Source organism: Marmota monax, unplaced genomic scaffold (genome assembly GCF_021218885.2).
Source record: "Marmota monax isolate L192 unplaced genomic scaffold, Marmota_monax_Labrador192_F-V1.1 WCK01_AAM20220418_F8-fsc00051, whole genome shotgun sequence".
NCBI classification, from domain to species: Eukaryota; Metazoa; Chordata; class Mammalia; order Rodentia; family Sciuridae; genus Marmota; species Marmota monax.
This window is the reverse complement of record NW_026695202.1, coordinates 16,857,777-16,872,937: the sequence shown is the minus strand read 5'-3', so window position 1 is coordinate 16,872,937 and position 15,161 is coordinate 16,857,777. Positions and strand designations below refer to the sequence as shown.

General features: G+C 64.3%; 1 protein-coding gene across 1 annotated transcript in view; it reads right to left on the bottom strand.

Moving 5' to 3' along the window:
* The window catches only part of Gramd4 (GRAM domain containing 4), an 83,811-nt gene that overhangs the window by 39,700 nt on the left and 28,950 nt on the right, over positions 1-15,161 (bottom strand). The window contains exons 2-3 of the mRNA XM_046429469.2: positions 8,568-8,778; positions 1,230-1,350 (exon numbers count right to left, since the gene is read on the bottom strand). Of these exons, the coding sequence (XP_046285425.1) occupies positions 1,230-1,350; positions 8,568-8,778 (332 nt within the window). The remainder of the gene's footprint in view (positions 1-1,229; positions 1,351-8,567; positions 8,779-15,161) is intronic.

The window sequence follows — 15,161 nt, the reverse complement described above, 5'->3', positions numbered from 1 at the left end:
GTCCCCTGGGACATCAGGCTTCGTATGTCTGCATCCTACTGAATCCACGGAGGGCTCCCAGCACAGGCCCTGGGCCGGGAAGAGGAGAGAAATCAGAGACAGAGACCCCGCGAGCAGCCTGCAGCCAGTCAGCACAGGACAGAGGGACAGAGACCAGTCAGGCACCAGCTGCCAGCCAGAGCCTTGAGGAGCCCTAGACGTGCAGGACCCCCAGAAGGGAGGGGCCTGCCTGTCAGCCCTCAGCCCTGCCCTTTGCCCAGGGCAGCTGGCCGAAGTGGGCCTCCCCTGGGCCTTGCTCTGCGCAGGTCACAGTGCCCAGCTCTGGGTGCGCAGGGCTGAAGCTGCCCCTTCCTTCACCTTCCTCCCAAGAGCAGCGCATCAGCCGTCGTACCAGCTGTGAACTTGCCCCACGGCAGGGTCACGGGCATGGGCTCCTGCGTGGGCTCAGGGCTGGTCTGTCTGCTCGAGGCCCTTCCTGGTCAGGGACTCCACCCAGCAGGAGGGCAACTCGAGCTCTCCCTGCCTCCTGCCCTCCCCGTAACACCCAGAGGACACGGAGGAGAGGAGAGAGGATCCAAAGTGAGCCGCCAGGGACTCTTCCCTGCCAGGCCCCCCAGGCCCCTCCAGAACAACCTCTAGTCTCAGAGGCCAGGCCCCAGCAAGTCGGGGCTGTGCGGGAGGCCAAGGACCGGGAACCCACTGCACCCCCTCCCTGACCCGTGACTAACGGAACACAAACCTTTTTTTAAAGAAGTATTTTTTTTTTGTTACAGATGAACATGATACCTCTATTTTATTCATCTATTTTTTAAGTGGTGCTGAGGACGGAACCCAGTGCCTCTCACTGAGCCACAACCCCAGCCCCAGAACACAAAACCCGATTCCTACAAAATACCAGACAAGCTCTGAGTGGTGGGAGACGCCCGTGCCAGACTGACTGGAAGGGTCCAGGTCCTCATGAAACATTCTGGTCCTTCCCCACAGGATCCTCTCTTACCCCTCACACTGAGCAAAGGTGATGAGGACCAGGCCCAGAGAAGCAGCCGGCAAAGACGCAGGCTCAGAGGCAAAGGGCCGTGCGGGGACTTCCAGGCCCCAAAAGCCATGTGGGCCGTGCCTGGCCCAGTCCCATGTCCACGGCAGAGCGCCTGGCCCGCAGCCGCAGGACCATGCCCCAGCTCGGCCCAGCCCAGAGCGGCCTGTGCCCTCCCGGGACGCCTGGTACTCACGGAGGAAGTGCTTTTCCAATAAGGCGATCTCCAGGTGGCCCTTGATCTCGTTCAGCCGGTCAGACTCTGTCCGGTTGCAGTCCTGGGCCCCTGAGGCCATGATGAGGGTCCCCGGACCAGCCTGGAAGAGAGACAGGCAGAGCTCAGAGGCCCTGGACAGAAGCCCTCGCCCCGCCAGTCCACTCCGTGGGCCCAAGGCCTCGGGAGAGCAGCGGCAGCTCTGCGAGGGACGTGAGCGCAGCTTCCTGGGCACAAGGTGGCACGGTGGCCCCTAGGGCCCCACAGCGCCCAGTCCATGAGGCCAGGAGACGGGCCCTGCACCATAAGGTGCTCACCAGCACGCCTCAGCATCCCACCACGCGGACACCCCGGAGCTCACAGGAGCTCAACCTTAAGACAAGACACCAGAATCTAAGCCAAGTGCCCAGTGTCCAGCGTTGCCCTCACAGTGGGCGCTGGGCCCAGGCCATGTCCATACCATGCAGAGCAAGCTGGAGAGAAGGGCTCTCAGGCAGGATCAGGCCTGTGGGGGACAAGGGAGAGCAAAGTCCACACCAGGGCCTCACCCTGCCAGCTCCGTGAGGACTGATGTGACCACTGTCCTGTCCCGGCAGCCGGGGGCAGGCTGCAGCCACGGCCACCGCTGCCCACGGCCACGAGCCCAGAGCCAGCAGCTGCTCTGCACCCTGTGCCTTTCCCAGGGAAAACAAGAGGCCCACCCACTAGCCAGGCCTGTCCACACGGGCACTCACACTGTCACTCCACAGATGCATCCTGCTGCTGACCCGAGTGCCTGGCCAAGGACAGCCGAGCTGCCTTCCCCTCCTGGTCCCCAGACCTCCTCCAGGGCTGGGCAATGGTTAACACAGCATGTGCTGGAAGAGCGTGGCCAGGAGAGCAGGTCCACCCTGCACACATCTGTCACCTGCTGGGAGGCCACAGGCAGGAAGAGGGGGCACACCCCGAAACACTGTCCACAGGACAGACGCTCTCAGGGACAGGGAAAGCCCTGCGCCCCACGACTGTGTGGCTCACCTCGGTCTGTCCCGGGCGGAGCCGCGGGACTCACAAGGCAGGGGTGAGGTCAGCCAGGTGTCCACTCAGAACCCTGGGACGCCCATCCCCAGGTGCTCCACACAGCTAGCCCCAGACAAATCGCAAAGCCTGGACCAGGCATGGAGACCCAGGTGGGCAGCAGCCAAGTGCAGCGCCCACTGTCCCAGGCGAGGATGCTGCCATGGCTGTGCTCGGCCCTCAGTGTTTAGACCAGCTCACCACGCCACAGAGACGGGCAGAGGACCAAATGCCTGGCATTCAATCCAGAATCATCCAGAGGGTGAGGGCAGGCAGTGACCAGGAGACCAGGACCACTGTGCATGAAGGGCACGTGGGGTTCACACACACTCCCCTTGGTTCAAGTGCGCTGGGCGTCTGAGACATTTTTTATTACCAAAAAACCCAAACAAACAAAAAACGCCCTTTTTAATCCCCAAAACAAACGCTGGGCCACATGCGACCTGCTCATCCCAAGGCACCCTGGGCAACTCCAGGCCACCTGACCTGACTCTGGCTGGTCCCCATCTCCCTTTCCCTGAACATCTATGCACCTCCTGGAAGGTCCCCCCCTTCTCTTGGAGTCACACTTCACCACCCTGCCCCTAGTAGGGCACGGCGAGGCCTGTCTCAAGGACAAGGTGGTGATAAATGTTGAACTGAAATGCGATCCAGCAAGCCAGGCTCTGCGGCCAGCCCCAGCCTGCCCAGCTCCCGCCCCGCGGCCTTCTGCTCTGACTGCCCCTCCCCTGGCCGCCCACGTTTTCAATGTTTCACTTGCTCTTTCTGTTGAAGAAACCTGCACGCCACAGGAGTGCGGGCACCCAGAAGGAGTGCGTGCCACGCGGGGCCTGGAAGGTCTGTTCGATGCTCCCCATTGTCTGGAGGCCCCGCAGCAGGTGACCTAGGCAAGCCGTGCCGCGGCTGTCCCAGGAACGGGCAGAGGCACAGAGGGCCCTTCCCGGAAGACTTGTAGATACCGGGGAGTGGTTGTGAACGATCCAGCACAGAGCACCAGATGGAGAACCAAGGACCCCGTGCAGCGATGCACTCAGGACAGGAAACAGCCCACCCACCAAGGGGATGGCTCCCCCGGCGTTTGCTCCAGCAACGCAGAGAAAGAAGGGTCCTTCCTTTTGTGACAAGGCAAGGCTGGAGTCCCAAGAAGCCGTGGCCTGGGCCTGCACCCCATGGGACCCCTGTCCACAGCAAGGATACCAAGCCTGGAGAGGCAGCGGGAGGCAGAGCCACGGGCCAACCTGCTCAAGCCCAGTGGCCCACATGCCCTGCCCATCCAGGGGAGAGGAAGGAGGTGAGGACAGTCAGTGGTAATCAGGGCCAAAGCCAGGATGTACATCCGTGTCCCCGAGTCTAGCCCCTGCCTTACGACTGGGGGCTCCCCAGGAAGGAAGGAGAACAAATCACGCTTGAAGTGACTGTTCCCCCAGAAAACGTCCCAGTCCCCGAATCAGTGCCCACCTGTGACTAGGAGACAGGTGACAGGCCTCAGAGGAAGAGGAGGGCGTGGTCAGAGGGTCTACCAGGCCCAGGAGGGGAGCATCAGAGCCCCCAGCCCCCAGGCCCCACTGAGCCCAGGACAGCCAGGCTCTGCTGTGACAACCACCAGCTTTCTTATCTTTCAAATGGGGGTGACAGCCCCAGAAAGGAGCCGCCCAGAGTGTGGAACGGCAACCCCGGCCCTGCCGACAGCCTGTGCACGAGCACCGTCGCTCCAGCCGCAAGGCCGACGGCAGGAAGACGGGAGGTGCGGCCCCCCTGGCTTCCGCAGGGCCACGGCTGAAGCCATGTTTTCAGGGCAGCTGAGCACACCAGGTTGTGACGCCACCCTGTTCTGAGCACGCCAGCCGGGCAGGGCCAGGCTCAAGTGACTGAGGGGCGAGAAGGAAGCTGGGAGGCGCCCCAAACCCCTGCCCACTTGCCCTGCCAAGCAACGTGCCTCGAAGGGCGTGGGGTGGCCACGTGCCAGGCACAGAGCAGAGGGTAGGCTGGTGTGGGGCAGCTCCACCCGGGGAGCAGGCGGGGCACCCAACCTACCTTTCCCAGCAGCCTCTGCCAAAGCCAGCAGTGTGCCCCGTGGCCGACCGGCAGCACACGAGCATGCCAGTCCACGTCCCTCGGTGGGTATCCCTGGCACCTGGGACCAGGAAGGCCTGCGCCTTGGGTGCTGCCCAGCCCTGTGGACTTTGGCAGCCTTGGTCCAGAAGGGGCAGCAGCTTGGCTGGGCATGAGGGGCACTGAGAAAGGTTTTGTGGGAAATGACCAGCAGGTCAGGGTCCCCAACTGGGTGACAAGACCCCAGGGTGCTACTCTGAAATGCTGGGGCCTGAACCCCTCTGAAAGGCCACCAGCTGCCCCCCTCTCAGACGTCAGAGGAGCAAGCCTGATTGCAGCCAGGAGCCTGGACGTGGCAGGGGACTGGGGCTCCTGGCACAGCCGGGGGTGGCCGCGTCTCCCTTCTTCTGGTTTCCTGGAGCCATTCTTTGAAGGGGAAGCTGCTGTGAGGTCCTGCTCAGAGCTCTCCAGCTGTGTGTGGAGGGAGCCTGGGACCTTGTGGGGACCCTCTTCAGTCTCCCACTGTCCAAGGCATCTGCCCCTGTGCCTCGCGGGCGGGGCCACCCCAGATCCCCCCCAGCTCTAAGGACTTTAGTGCCCACCTTCCCCGCAGGCCTGGCACTGCCACGTGCATGACCCGCCCCCCATCTCCACCCCACCTGGCCTCCCTTGGACAACACCCTGCCCGCTGCACCTTCCCGGCACACCCACCTCTTGGGCCTTCACGCAGGACCCCTGCCCAGCCCACCTCCCTCCCAGCAGGAACACACAGAACACGATGCCCCAGGCGGAAGCGAGGTGAGCCAACCTGCTACGACAGGGAGGGACCCTGGGGACTCCACAGGGGAAAAGTCCAGCACAGAAGGACAGTACTGTGGAGTCTTCATGGATGTCCCTGCCACAGAGAGAAAGGGCCTGGGGAGCCAGACTGGGCAGGGGCAGGAGGGAGTGAATGGGTGGAGTTTTCCACTTGGAGTGAGGAGAGGTTTGGGGACGGAGGCCACTGAACTGCGGACCCATCATTAAAGTGACAGATTTTACGTTACATGTGTTACCACATTTGCCATTTGATTTTATCAGTATAAAATAAGATGAACGGAGCCAAACTGCATGCCGAGATGGCCCACAGCCTCCTAACAGAAGCCACGCGAGGGGAACCCGCTTGGAGCCCCCACTTCTGTCCGGCGGTTAGCAGAGAGAGGCCTGAGGACACCAGTGCTGGGGAGGGCAGGTGGGCCCTGGTGGGCATGAGGACGATCCACACAGCCCACAGGAGGCAGCCCACAGCAGCCCTTGGGAGGAAACGCGGACACCCACGCCCAGCACTCACACTGAGGGCAGCCGGGCTCCAGCCCAGGCTGAAGCACCCAGAAGGCACCTGCGCGTCCATCACCTCCTGGGATGGGCAATGCGAGGTGGCCCCAGGCCTGGCTGAGCAACCACTGCTCGCCCCATGCCAGGCCCTAGGAGTTATGACCTCAGGAACAAGGCCTCCTCGCGGGAGCCCAGGACTGGCCGGTTCTGAATTAATATTTCATGGTCATGAAGAGTTACAACTAGCGCGGGCTGACAGCAGGCGGGTGCCGGCTGCCCGGCTCAGGCTTCTCCTCCCTGTGTTCTCCAAGGCAGACCCAGGCGGAATGCGGTGCTGCCCGGCTAAGATCAAGGGTGCTGCCGGGCCCGGCGCACACCGCAGTCCAGAGGCTGCGGCTGGAGGCTTACAGACCTGAGACGGGCCCGGGCAGCTTGGTGAGACCTATCTCAAATTTAAAAAAAAAGATTGGGGGTACAGCTCAGTGGCAGAGATCCCCTGGGTTCAACCCCCAATACCACAAAAGCCCTGAGGCACTGAGGCCAAACCACCGGCCCTGGTCCCCCTGGGGGCCCCTGGGCCTGCTTCTCCTTTAGGGTTGAATCTAGGGTAGGGATGTCCCTCCCGGCACCTTCTGCTCCAAGGAGGGGACACCAGGCCCACAGTCTGACCTTGCCCAAGCCTCTCCCTCAGCCATGCCCAGGGTGCCAAGCCCCCCCGCAACATGTCACCCAGGACACTTCCTGCCTCACAGACTGGCTGGCACATCGGAGCTGCCCTAGACCACAGCCTGCTTTCCTATGACCAGTCCACCCTCCAACCAGCCCCATGCCCCGGCAGGGTCCCTCTTGCTCTCTTTGCTGCCCCAGGAACCCACATTCTTCAAATAACCAACCTAGAGTGGCCAGTTCCAACACTGACCTTCCCCTGCTGGGACTCCCTGGTCCCAGAACCCCATGGTCCTGCATCCTACTCTCCAACCAGATCTGTACCCCTGGACCAGCCACCATCTGCTGACCCTCCAACCCACCCACCACCACACCCCACGGGGCCACAGCGCACCCCAGGGACAGGCCCTCTCCCTGTCATGGACTTGGCAGGTAACCCCACCTGAAGGCAGGACCTGGAGCCAAGGCCTCAGGGCTCCTGCTCATGAGCCCTCTGGCCTGCTCACTGGGAGTCCCGGAGCCAGACAGTCCAGGCCCCCAACCAGACGTTCCCCACTTGGCCACAGAGACCTGGCACAGCAGGGCACGGCAGTGGCTGGAGCAAGGTCCAGGGGCACCGTTCCCACGCCAGCGCCAGCCAGGCCAGAGCCCACCGTCACCAACACCAAAGCAGCACTGCTAGAGGCCCCCCGCCCTGCACGTGCCCCCAGGCTGGCCCCAACCTCAGAACCTCTGGCGGCACACTGGCCACAGGCACAGACCACCTCTGGAGAGGGCCCTGGGCTGGAGGAGCTGGGCAGACATCACGGGGGTGGCTGCACTGGTCAGGGCACCACGGTCTCCCACGACTGTGCCCGTGGTCTGTCTGCATGGTGCCAGGGGCACAGGTGGTGCCAGCCCACAGCCTCGAGCTGGCTGGTGGCTGAGGGTGGCTGGCCCCAGAGACCCCAGGCCACTGTCTCTTCTGACACACTGCCTCACACTCACCCCAATGGCAGGGCCGGAAGTCCTGGCCTCTGCCTAGGCCACACTTAGGGCAAGGCAGCTGTTGCGGCCCTGGCTGGACAGACAGATGGATGAACTGGCCTAGCTTAAGCCTCCGTGTGGGGTCCCCGACTCCTGCCCCACCAAGCTCAGAAGCACATACTGGGGCGACAGATTCTTGTTTCTGAGATGCTCAAAAGCTACCACTCCAGACTTAGGGCCACGGCCCCACACACCAGCCAGACAAGACTGCTCTGTGTCAGGACGTGCCCTACTGTTCCACATCCCCTGTGCCCGGGACGCACCAAGCCAGGGCCCAGTCCGTCCCCACCCAAAACCCAGAGGACCAATCACGGCCTCCGAAGGCTGGGGCAGAGTCACCCTCCCAGGATGGGCAGCATGAGCGGGCAGCCAGGCTCCCAGGAGATGGTGCCAATAAATTATTAACCCTCTGCAGAGCAAGGCGCCGGCACCACCCTATTATGAAGCATGAATAATACAGGGAGCCGGGAGCGAGGTGATCATGAGCACATCTGGAAGGAAACCCGGACTCAGGGCTGGGAGAAAACGCACCAGACCTGACACACACATGGGGGCGTCCACAGCCGGCAGGAGACGGCTCTGGGCTGACGGGAGGACTGCGGTCAACCTGAGCACCACAGGGACCCAGGAGACAAGGGGCCCGAGCGCTCACCCCGCCCCCATGAAACATAGGCTCCGCAGGGCAGACGACTCAGCACTGTTCCCGCCCAGGCCACAGGCCCAGCTGAGGCGCTCAGAGGCTACCTGCTGCCCGATGACGGGCTCCGCGTATGTGACTGGCAGCACACACGGGGAGGAGGGCCCAGCCAGCAGTGGGGGTTGGTGACACGCCCTGGCATGGCCAGGCAGTCCAGCCAGGCGCCAGCAGCTTCCAGAAGGCCCCTGCCTGGCCCATGTGGCTGCTCCCAGGGGCCAGGTGGAACCTGAGCATCCCCTCAGCACGAGGTGTGTGCCGACCACCCAGAGGAGCCCACAGGGAAGGCAGAGGAACGCAGCATGGGACAAACCTTGGTGACGAACAGAAAACCAGGACCGGGCCCTGCCAGTGCGCCCCGTGGGGGCGGGGGGGGGGCAGCAAGCCGAGATGAGAATCAGGCAGGGCAGGACAGGAATCTGCCTATATCCACCCTTGCTGGGCCACCTGAGGACAGGGACAACCCAGCCCGCACGGAGGAACCACAAGGACACATGGGGTGGTGTACTCACAGGGTCTCTGAGCTCCTCGCTGTCGCGGGGCGAGGTCCGCGGTATCTTCAGGGGGAGCTCGTCTCCACACTCGGTGTCCGAGGCATTTGGAGACTCTGCTAGGTCAAGGAAGTCCTCTCTCTTGTGACCTCTGAACCTGATTTTGTCCAGCCTCCTGAGCATGTTCAGCACCGAGCGCCTCTGTCTCACCTGGACATGACGGGCGGGCTCCCTGGAAGAGAGGGAGGTGCAGTCACACCTGCTCTCAAGAAGCCCCTGCCCTCAGAGTGGACAGTCCAGCCTGCAGACCCCTACCTCGCTCCCACCAGGAAGGGCCAACTGTCACCCACCCCGGCCAGCCCAGCTGGCAGCTGAGAACCTCTGGCCACCTCCACCACAGCAAGGACCCCTGGCCTGAGCAGGGCAGGAGGAAAGCCAGGGACCCTCGTGTCCAGATGAGCCAGGCTGGCCCACACAGCAGCCCCCGACTCAAGGGCAAGGCAAGGAATGGCCCTGAGAGCAGGAGGGCCAACTTCTCCAAGGTCCTAACCAACCATCAGGAAGCGGGTGGACCCCCGGCTGCAGACGCTGGCCCACGTCTCTCCTTGGCCTGAAACCTCCTCCCCTGGGCCTCACCTGCATGGAGACTCGGCGGGGGCCTCCTTAGAGAAGCCCTCCCAGTTTGGCACCTGCTGGGTCAGGCGCCACCTTCACCTCAGATGCTGGCCACCTTAGCTTCCTCCCTGTCCAGCCCGGGCAGCTGGCAGAAGCCCAGTGTGACAGCACATGGGCCTGGTGCCCCGCCACACCTTGTGCTCTGAGCTGCATGAAGGATGTGTGTAAATCCACACGTCTGTGCACAAAGGGATTCGTGTGCCCTGGGGTGCCCACCTGCCACACCTCTGGCCCAAAAGAACCAGGAAGCCACAGCAACTGCAAACTCCGGGGGACAGCAGGTGGCTATTCCCCACGTGCAGCCGGCCTCAGCCCCAGGCCTGCAGCAGGGCTGGCCTAGCAGGGAGGGCTCCCCAGCTCCAACCCCAGCGTCGGTCACAAGGCTGCAGGGCCAGTGTCGCGTCAGGGCCAGCAAACTACTCTGACCCAGTGGCAGCAGAGGCCCGGGTCCCCCTGGAGCGCGGGGCTCAGGTGCACCTGGGTTCCCAGCCTGTCTGCCGCTCGCGCCTCCCTGAGCAGAGGCCTTCCTTCTGGAACAGGAGCGGTCCTGCCAGGCGGAAGTATCCCAGAACTCAGGCCGTTTCCACGCAGGGAGAGCGCCGGGTGGGAGCAGGATGGTCTCCGCCGAGCGCCCAGGTGGGAACAGCTTCCTGTTTGGGCAGTAGCAGGAAGTCCTCACGGGACTGTCACCGTCTGCAGCCCTGACCAGCCCAAGCTCCTCCACGGCCCCTGGCATCATGGCCAGGCCAGGTGGGGACCTGGCATCATGGCCAGGCCAGGGTTAACACAGTGGGGACCCCTGACCCAGCCTGGAGGTACCAGAACCTGCTGAGCCACGGGGCTGTCGAGGCGCATGGTGTCAGGGCAGGGGCTGGGGGTGCTGCCAAGCAGACCAGTCCAGCTCACTGGGCACAACAGGCAGCTTGCCGCTAGCCCTGGTGTGGGACAAAGGAAATAAAATGTGCATGACCACTCCTGACGCCCAGTGTCCCCTGGGAGCCAGGGGAGCCCACCAGTGGGCAGTGCTGTGGGTGGGGCAGTGGCCACAGCTCGGAGGGTGGGGCTCATGCTGGCCACGTGGACAAATATCCCGTACAGGGACAGAGGATCCCAGAGGACCAAGGGACACTTAAGAAGGAGAGAACTCTCCTCAGCAAATCCTAGGGGAGAGACAATGGTCTATTTAAGGACCGAAAAATGAAGTCACAAAGTGGAAAAGTCTAGAGGACAACCTGTCAAATGTGAGAACCTACCTTTACTAAAAAACAACGAAAAAACGCACAGCGAGGGGAGGACGCGAGCCGCTGGCGGGGAGACAGGACGGCGGCCTTGGTGGGCTGCGGGACGACAGGACCTCAGCACCCACCACGGGGAGCCACCCCCGGGGCCGGGCGTCAGACCCCGACCGTGGTCCCCTCCAAGACAGAACCCTGGCCCCGGCCCCGGGTGCAGGGGGCATCTCAGGCGTGGCGATGCCCCTCGGGGACAGTGCGTATGGTAACACTGAGCGTCACCCTCACCACCGCCCAGCGCAACAAGCTGGTCACCAGGCGTGGAGGGGACCCGGGGCCAGGGCCTGCATGGGACGGCGTTCGGGGGGGTCCTCACAGCTCTCTAAGCACCTGCGCAGTTTCCTCCTGCAGAGCCGGGCCAGGCCAGCGCCCCCCACTGTGCCGCAGCCCCTGCGCTCTTCTAAACTGTCCATGACGGTAAACCACAGAACGTAAAGTCCACCAACTCAGCCACTTTGGGGGTTGATTGAGCCCAGGGACGTGGAGTGCATCCAGAACGTGCAGACACTTGGTCTTGAAAACCGAAACCTGAACGCTGCGTCCTGCCCAGGCCCAGGACCACAGACAGGGGTCAAGTGCGGCATCGCCGTTCTGGAAAGGCCGAGATCGCTCGGGCGGGGGCAGCAGCCAAGGGGGCGGAGGTTGCCGGGTGCCGGGGCTGCGCACGCCTGGGCAGAGCGAGAGGCACACCAGCCTCCTGCCTCAGCCTCCTGCTCCCCGAGGGCCCTGCCTGGGAATCTGGACTGGGCTGCCTGCCCCCCCAGTTTGGGCAAGCCAAGGAGGTGGCTGCAGTGGGAGAGGGGACAGAGGCAGCAAGGGGTCACAAGCAAGGTCAAGGGGACAAAGGCATCTGAATCCAACACACGCCTGGGACCCACTCAGCCTCACACCAGCCACCCCACGGGACTGGGCACGTGGGCCCGGGGAGGGCCACTGAAATGCAGCCCCCCAGAGCCAGGCTCCTCCCAGCCCAGACCCGCCCACTTCTCAGAAGGATGGACTCTTCACGCTCCGTCTAGGAGGCCAGAGTCCAGGCCACCAACCAGGCCAGCAGGACAGTCCAGGCTGTGCTTCCCCCCACACCTGGCCTACACATGGCCCCACGCCCCCCCGCCACATCAGCACCCCGTGCCAGGCTCCTCAGTGTCCCACCTGACACCAGCACACCGGTAATGACCCAGTTTCCAAGTGTGGTGCACCCACAGGCTGCAGGTGGCGTGAGTTTGGGAGGAGCTGCTCAAGCCAGAGCACCCAATGCTCAGGAGGAGAAACCCAGGTGGCTTCCTGGGTGCTGATGCTCCCGGGGCGGGATCTCGGATTCCACCTGTGACCCCAGAGCAGGGGCCCCCCCACAGGCCAAGTCCTGCCCGGCTTCAGCCACACCCCCGTGTCCTGCACGGGCCCCTTCCCTGCCCCGCTGCCCCGCCCGTGCCCTAGCGGCCCACCCAGCCTCCCCTCCTCCTGCCCACCACACTCCACTCGGTCACTGAGCCAAACTGCCACCAAGTGGAACCCGCTCCTTCCCCTGCTGGCTCCCCGAGTGCCACTGGGTTCTCAGGTGGCCCCGCCTCCCCCCTCAGAGGCCTCCCTGGGCTGCTCGGGATCTGACCTGGCTCCAGGAGACGCCCCCGGGGCCTGCTGCCCCCAGGGGACAGCAGCTTTCCTCTGAGCAGCCGAACCCACTCAGAGCGAGATGGCGGCCCCCAGCCCACCTCCGGGGCCTTCACCTGGAAGCAGACGTGCCTGGACCCCCTTAGGTGCGGCGACGAGGACCTGCTCCCAGTGACCACATGCCTGACATCCGCCTGAGACCACAGGCCCAGGGACGGGCGCCTGCTCCTGGGCCTCCGCAGCCTGCCCGGGCGGGGGGGGGGGGGACTCAGCTGCCAGGACACCCCAGCTCAGGCGGCAGCCCGCCAGGCTCCCACCCCATTCACAGGAGCACAACAGCATGCTGAGCGGCCGACTCACAAAGGAGGCAGTGTCTGGGTCCTGGGCCTGGAACCACAGGGCTTCGCTTCCCTTCCCGAGCCCAGGACTGAAAAAATAAATCCATCGCCCGTCCCCGGAACCTGCCTGAGCCCGGCCCCTCCACTGCACCGCCCCCCAAGGTGGGCCTGCTCTGGACTCGCAGCCCTGCAGCCACACAAGCCCACACCCGGGTGGCTCGCCCGCTGATCCCAGGGAACCACACCCACAGGCACCAACTCACGCTCCCACCCGTGCCCTCGAGGGCTCAAGATGCCAGCAAGACCCACCTGCCTAGGCTCTTCCAGGTCTCAGTCCTCTGGGGAAAGTGGCCCTAAACGTCAAGGCCTGGGACCCCCAGAAGGCCAGTCAAATGGGGCCGCCAGAGAGGGGGTGAGGACCAAGCAACCAGCAGGGTCTGTGGCCGTGCAAGGTGACCAGAGGACCAGGGAGCAGCAGGACGAGGGCCGGTCCTGCTCGACACCCGGGGTTCCAGCCCACACCTAGGTGCCCCAGCCGCCCAGGACCTGGCACCACGCACACAGCTCAGGCCGGCCAGTCCTGTCTCCCGGGCCGCCTGGCCCCTGCAGCGCTGGGACCTGTGGTATGGCCCTGAGCCCACCCCCAACAGCCCTGGTCACTGGTGGCCACCTCCCCTGCCACATTCGCCACTTGGTCCTGCAGGGAGACCTGGGTGTCATATGCTGTCCACTCTGCACCCTCCTGGCCTCCACCAGCTTCCCACTGCACATCAACATGGCCCATCACCTTCCAAGTCTGGACACCCTGCAAGAGGGATGTGAAGCCCTGATCCGCCCGTCTGCCCTGGCCGGCAGCCTTCACTGTGCGCCAAGCGCCCGCGGAGACCTGAGCAGCCAGGAGACGTGCCCCAGCAGACAGACTGGCGTGACACAGACGCGGGTGTCTCACACCCCGCTTGCTTTTGATCCCACCTAACGTTCACTCTGCCGACTCGGGTGCTCGGTGACGGCCAGCTCAGGAGCTCCTGAGCTCTGCACGCAGCCAGTCCCGGCCGTGGCGGCCACACGTGGAGTGGGACTGCGACGCGCCACCTACCTGACTTCCCGCGGCAGCTCGGGGAGGGCCAGAGGCAGAGCCAGGAGCGAGGTGCAAGGCTCCCAGTGGCCTGCAGGGGAGAGCAGCCCGGGGGGTGGAGGGGCACGACAAGGAACGCAGGGGCCACCCCTGCTCTCACTGCTCCTGTGACCAGGCCAGGTCCCCACGGGCGGTGCCAGGCCTCCCGGCCTTGGGGCGCTGCCTGGCCACTGCCCCGTCCAGGTCACGGTTTTCACCTGTGGTCCCCACCGCCTGCCACCTCAGCCCCACCACCCGGCTGGGGGGACCCACAGCCACCCCACATGTGGCCTCTGCTGTGCAGGGTGGGGGGCGCCTTACCCTGATCGTGCCCCACACCACGCCAGGTGGAGCGACGCCTGTGCCACGGCACTGAGGATCCTCCCCGGGGGGCTCCCGGTGGGGGGCTTCCCCTGTGGCCAGGCGGCCTTGGCTGCATGGCAGGACGGGAGCTTTCTCCACGCCAGGGTCCCCAGGCACAGGGGTAACTGGGCTGCTGAGGCAGGGCACCTGGCGAGAGCCGCCCCCAGAACAGTGACCAGCCTGACCGGCACCGTCACAGAACCACACTGGGCCCTGGGCCGGCACCACCCTGTGACAGCCACGCCCTCCGACCCTGTCCCCGCCAGCTGAGCGGGAGGTTTGCCTCCCTGAGCCGCGTGCCCTGGCTGTGCGCGGGGAGGGCGCCTGGCGCAGCTGAGCCTCTGGTGCCTGGACGCGCTGGGCACCCGGCCTGGGTCCGACCCCACAGCAGGGGTGTCCTGGGGACCCACCACTGTGCCTGCATGTCTCCAGCCTCTGTGCACCCCGGAGCCTCCTCAGGGCCAGACCACCTGCACCAGGGAGGAAGCCTTCTCCCCGCAACTCAGACACCACCTGCATCTCAGTCAGAGCACAGCAAGAAAACCAAGGTCACAATGACAAGGCCACCAGCACCCCACCCACAGGCAAAGCACAGGACCAAAGGGCAAGGGAGACAAACTCCTGCAACTGCCCATCTCCCTACTCCTGGCTCCCTCTGTCCTGGTCACAGTGCTGAGGGGGAAGGGCTGCTGTTAAACCAACTGACAGATGGGGAAACGGAGGCTGGGAGGCGGGGTGAGAGGAGCACGGCAAGGCAGGAAGAAGAAACAGCCTGGCTCTGAAGGCTCCAGGACTTCCCAGGCCAGCCATGCCCTCCTCAGCATATGCCTCTATTAACGCAACCATCACACTTTCTGACAGTCCCAGGCCCCTCTGCCCGTAGGACTGTGTGGCCAGGTGGCACAACTTTAACAAGGCAAAACCAGCAAGAAAACCTAAGTCTCAGGAGCGAAGAGCAGGCAAAAGCCTCTGCTGCATAAGCAAGTCAGCTAAGCCTCAGGAAACCCACAGACTCCCTCCCTGGCACGGGTGCTCTTCCCCGACTCTCCACGCTCCAGGCAACCAGACCCCAGCAGAGGCAGCCAATGAGAGCTGGAGGAGGCAGCTTCCGGACTCCCCGACGCGTCCTTCTCCCTGTGGCTGCCCTTGCCCGTGTTCCTGGGAGCAGGAAGCAGGGGTCAGCTTGCAGCCGCGTGGAGCAGGCCCTTCCCCAGGCCTCGGG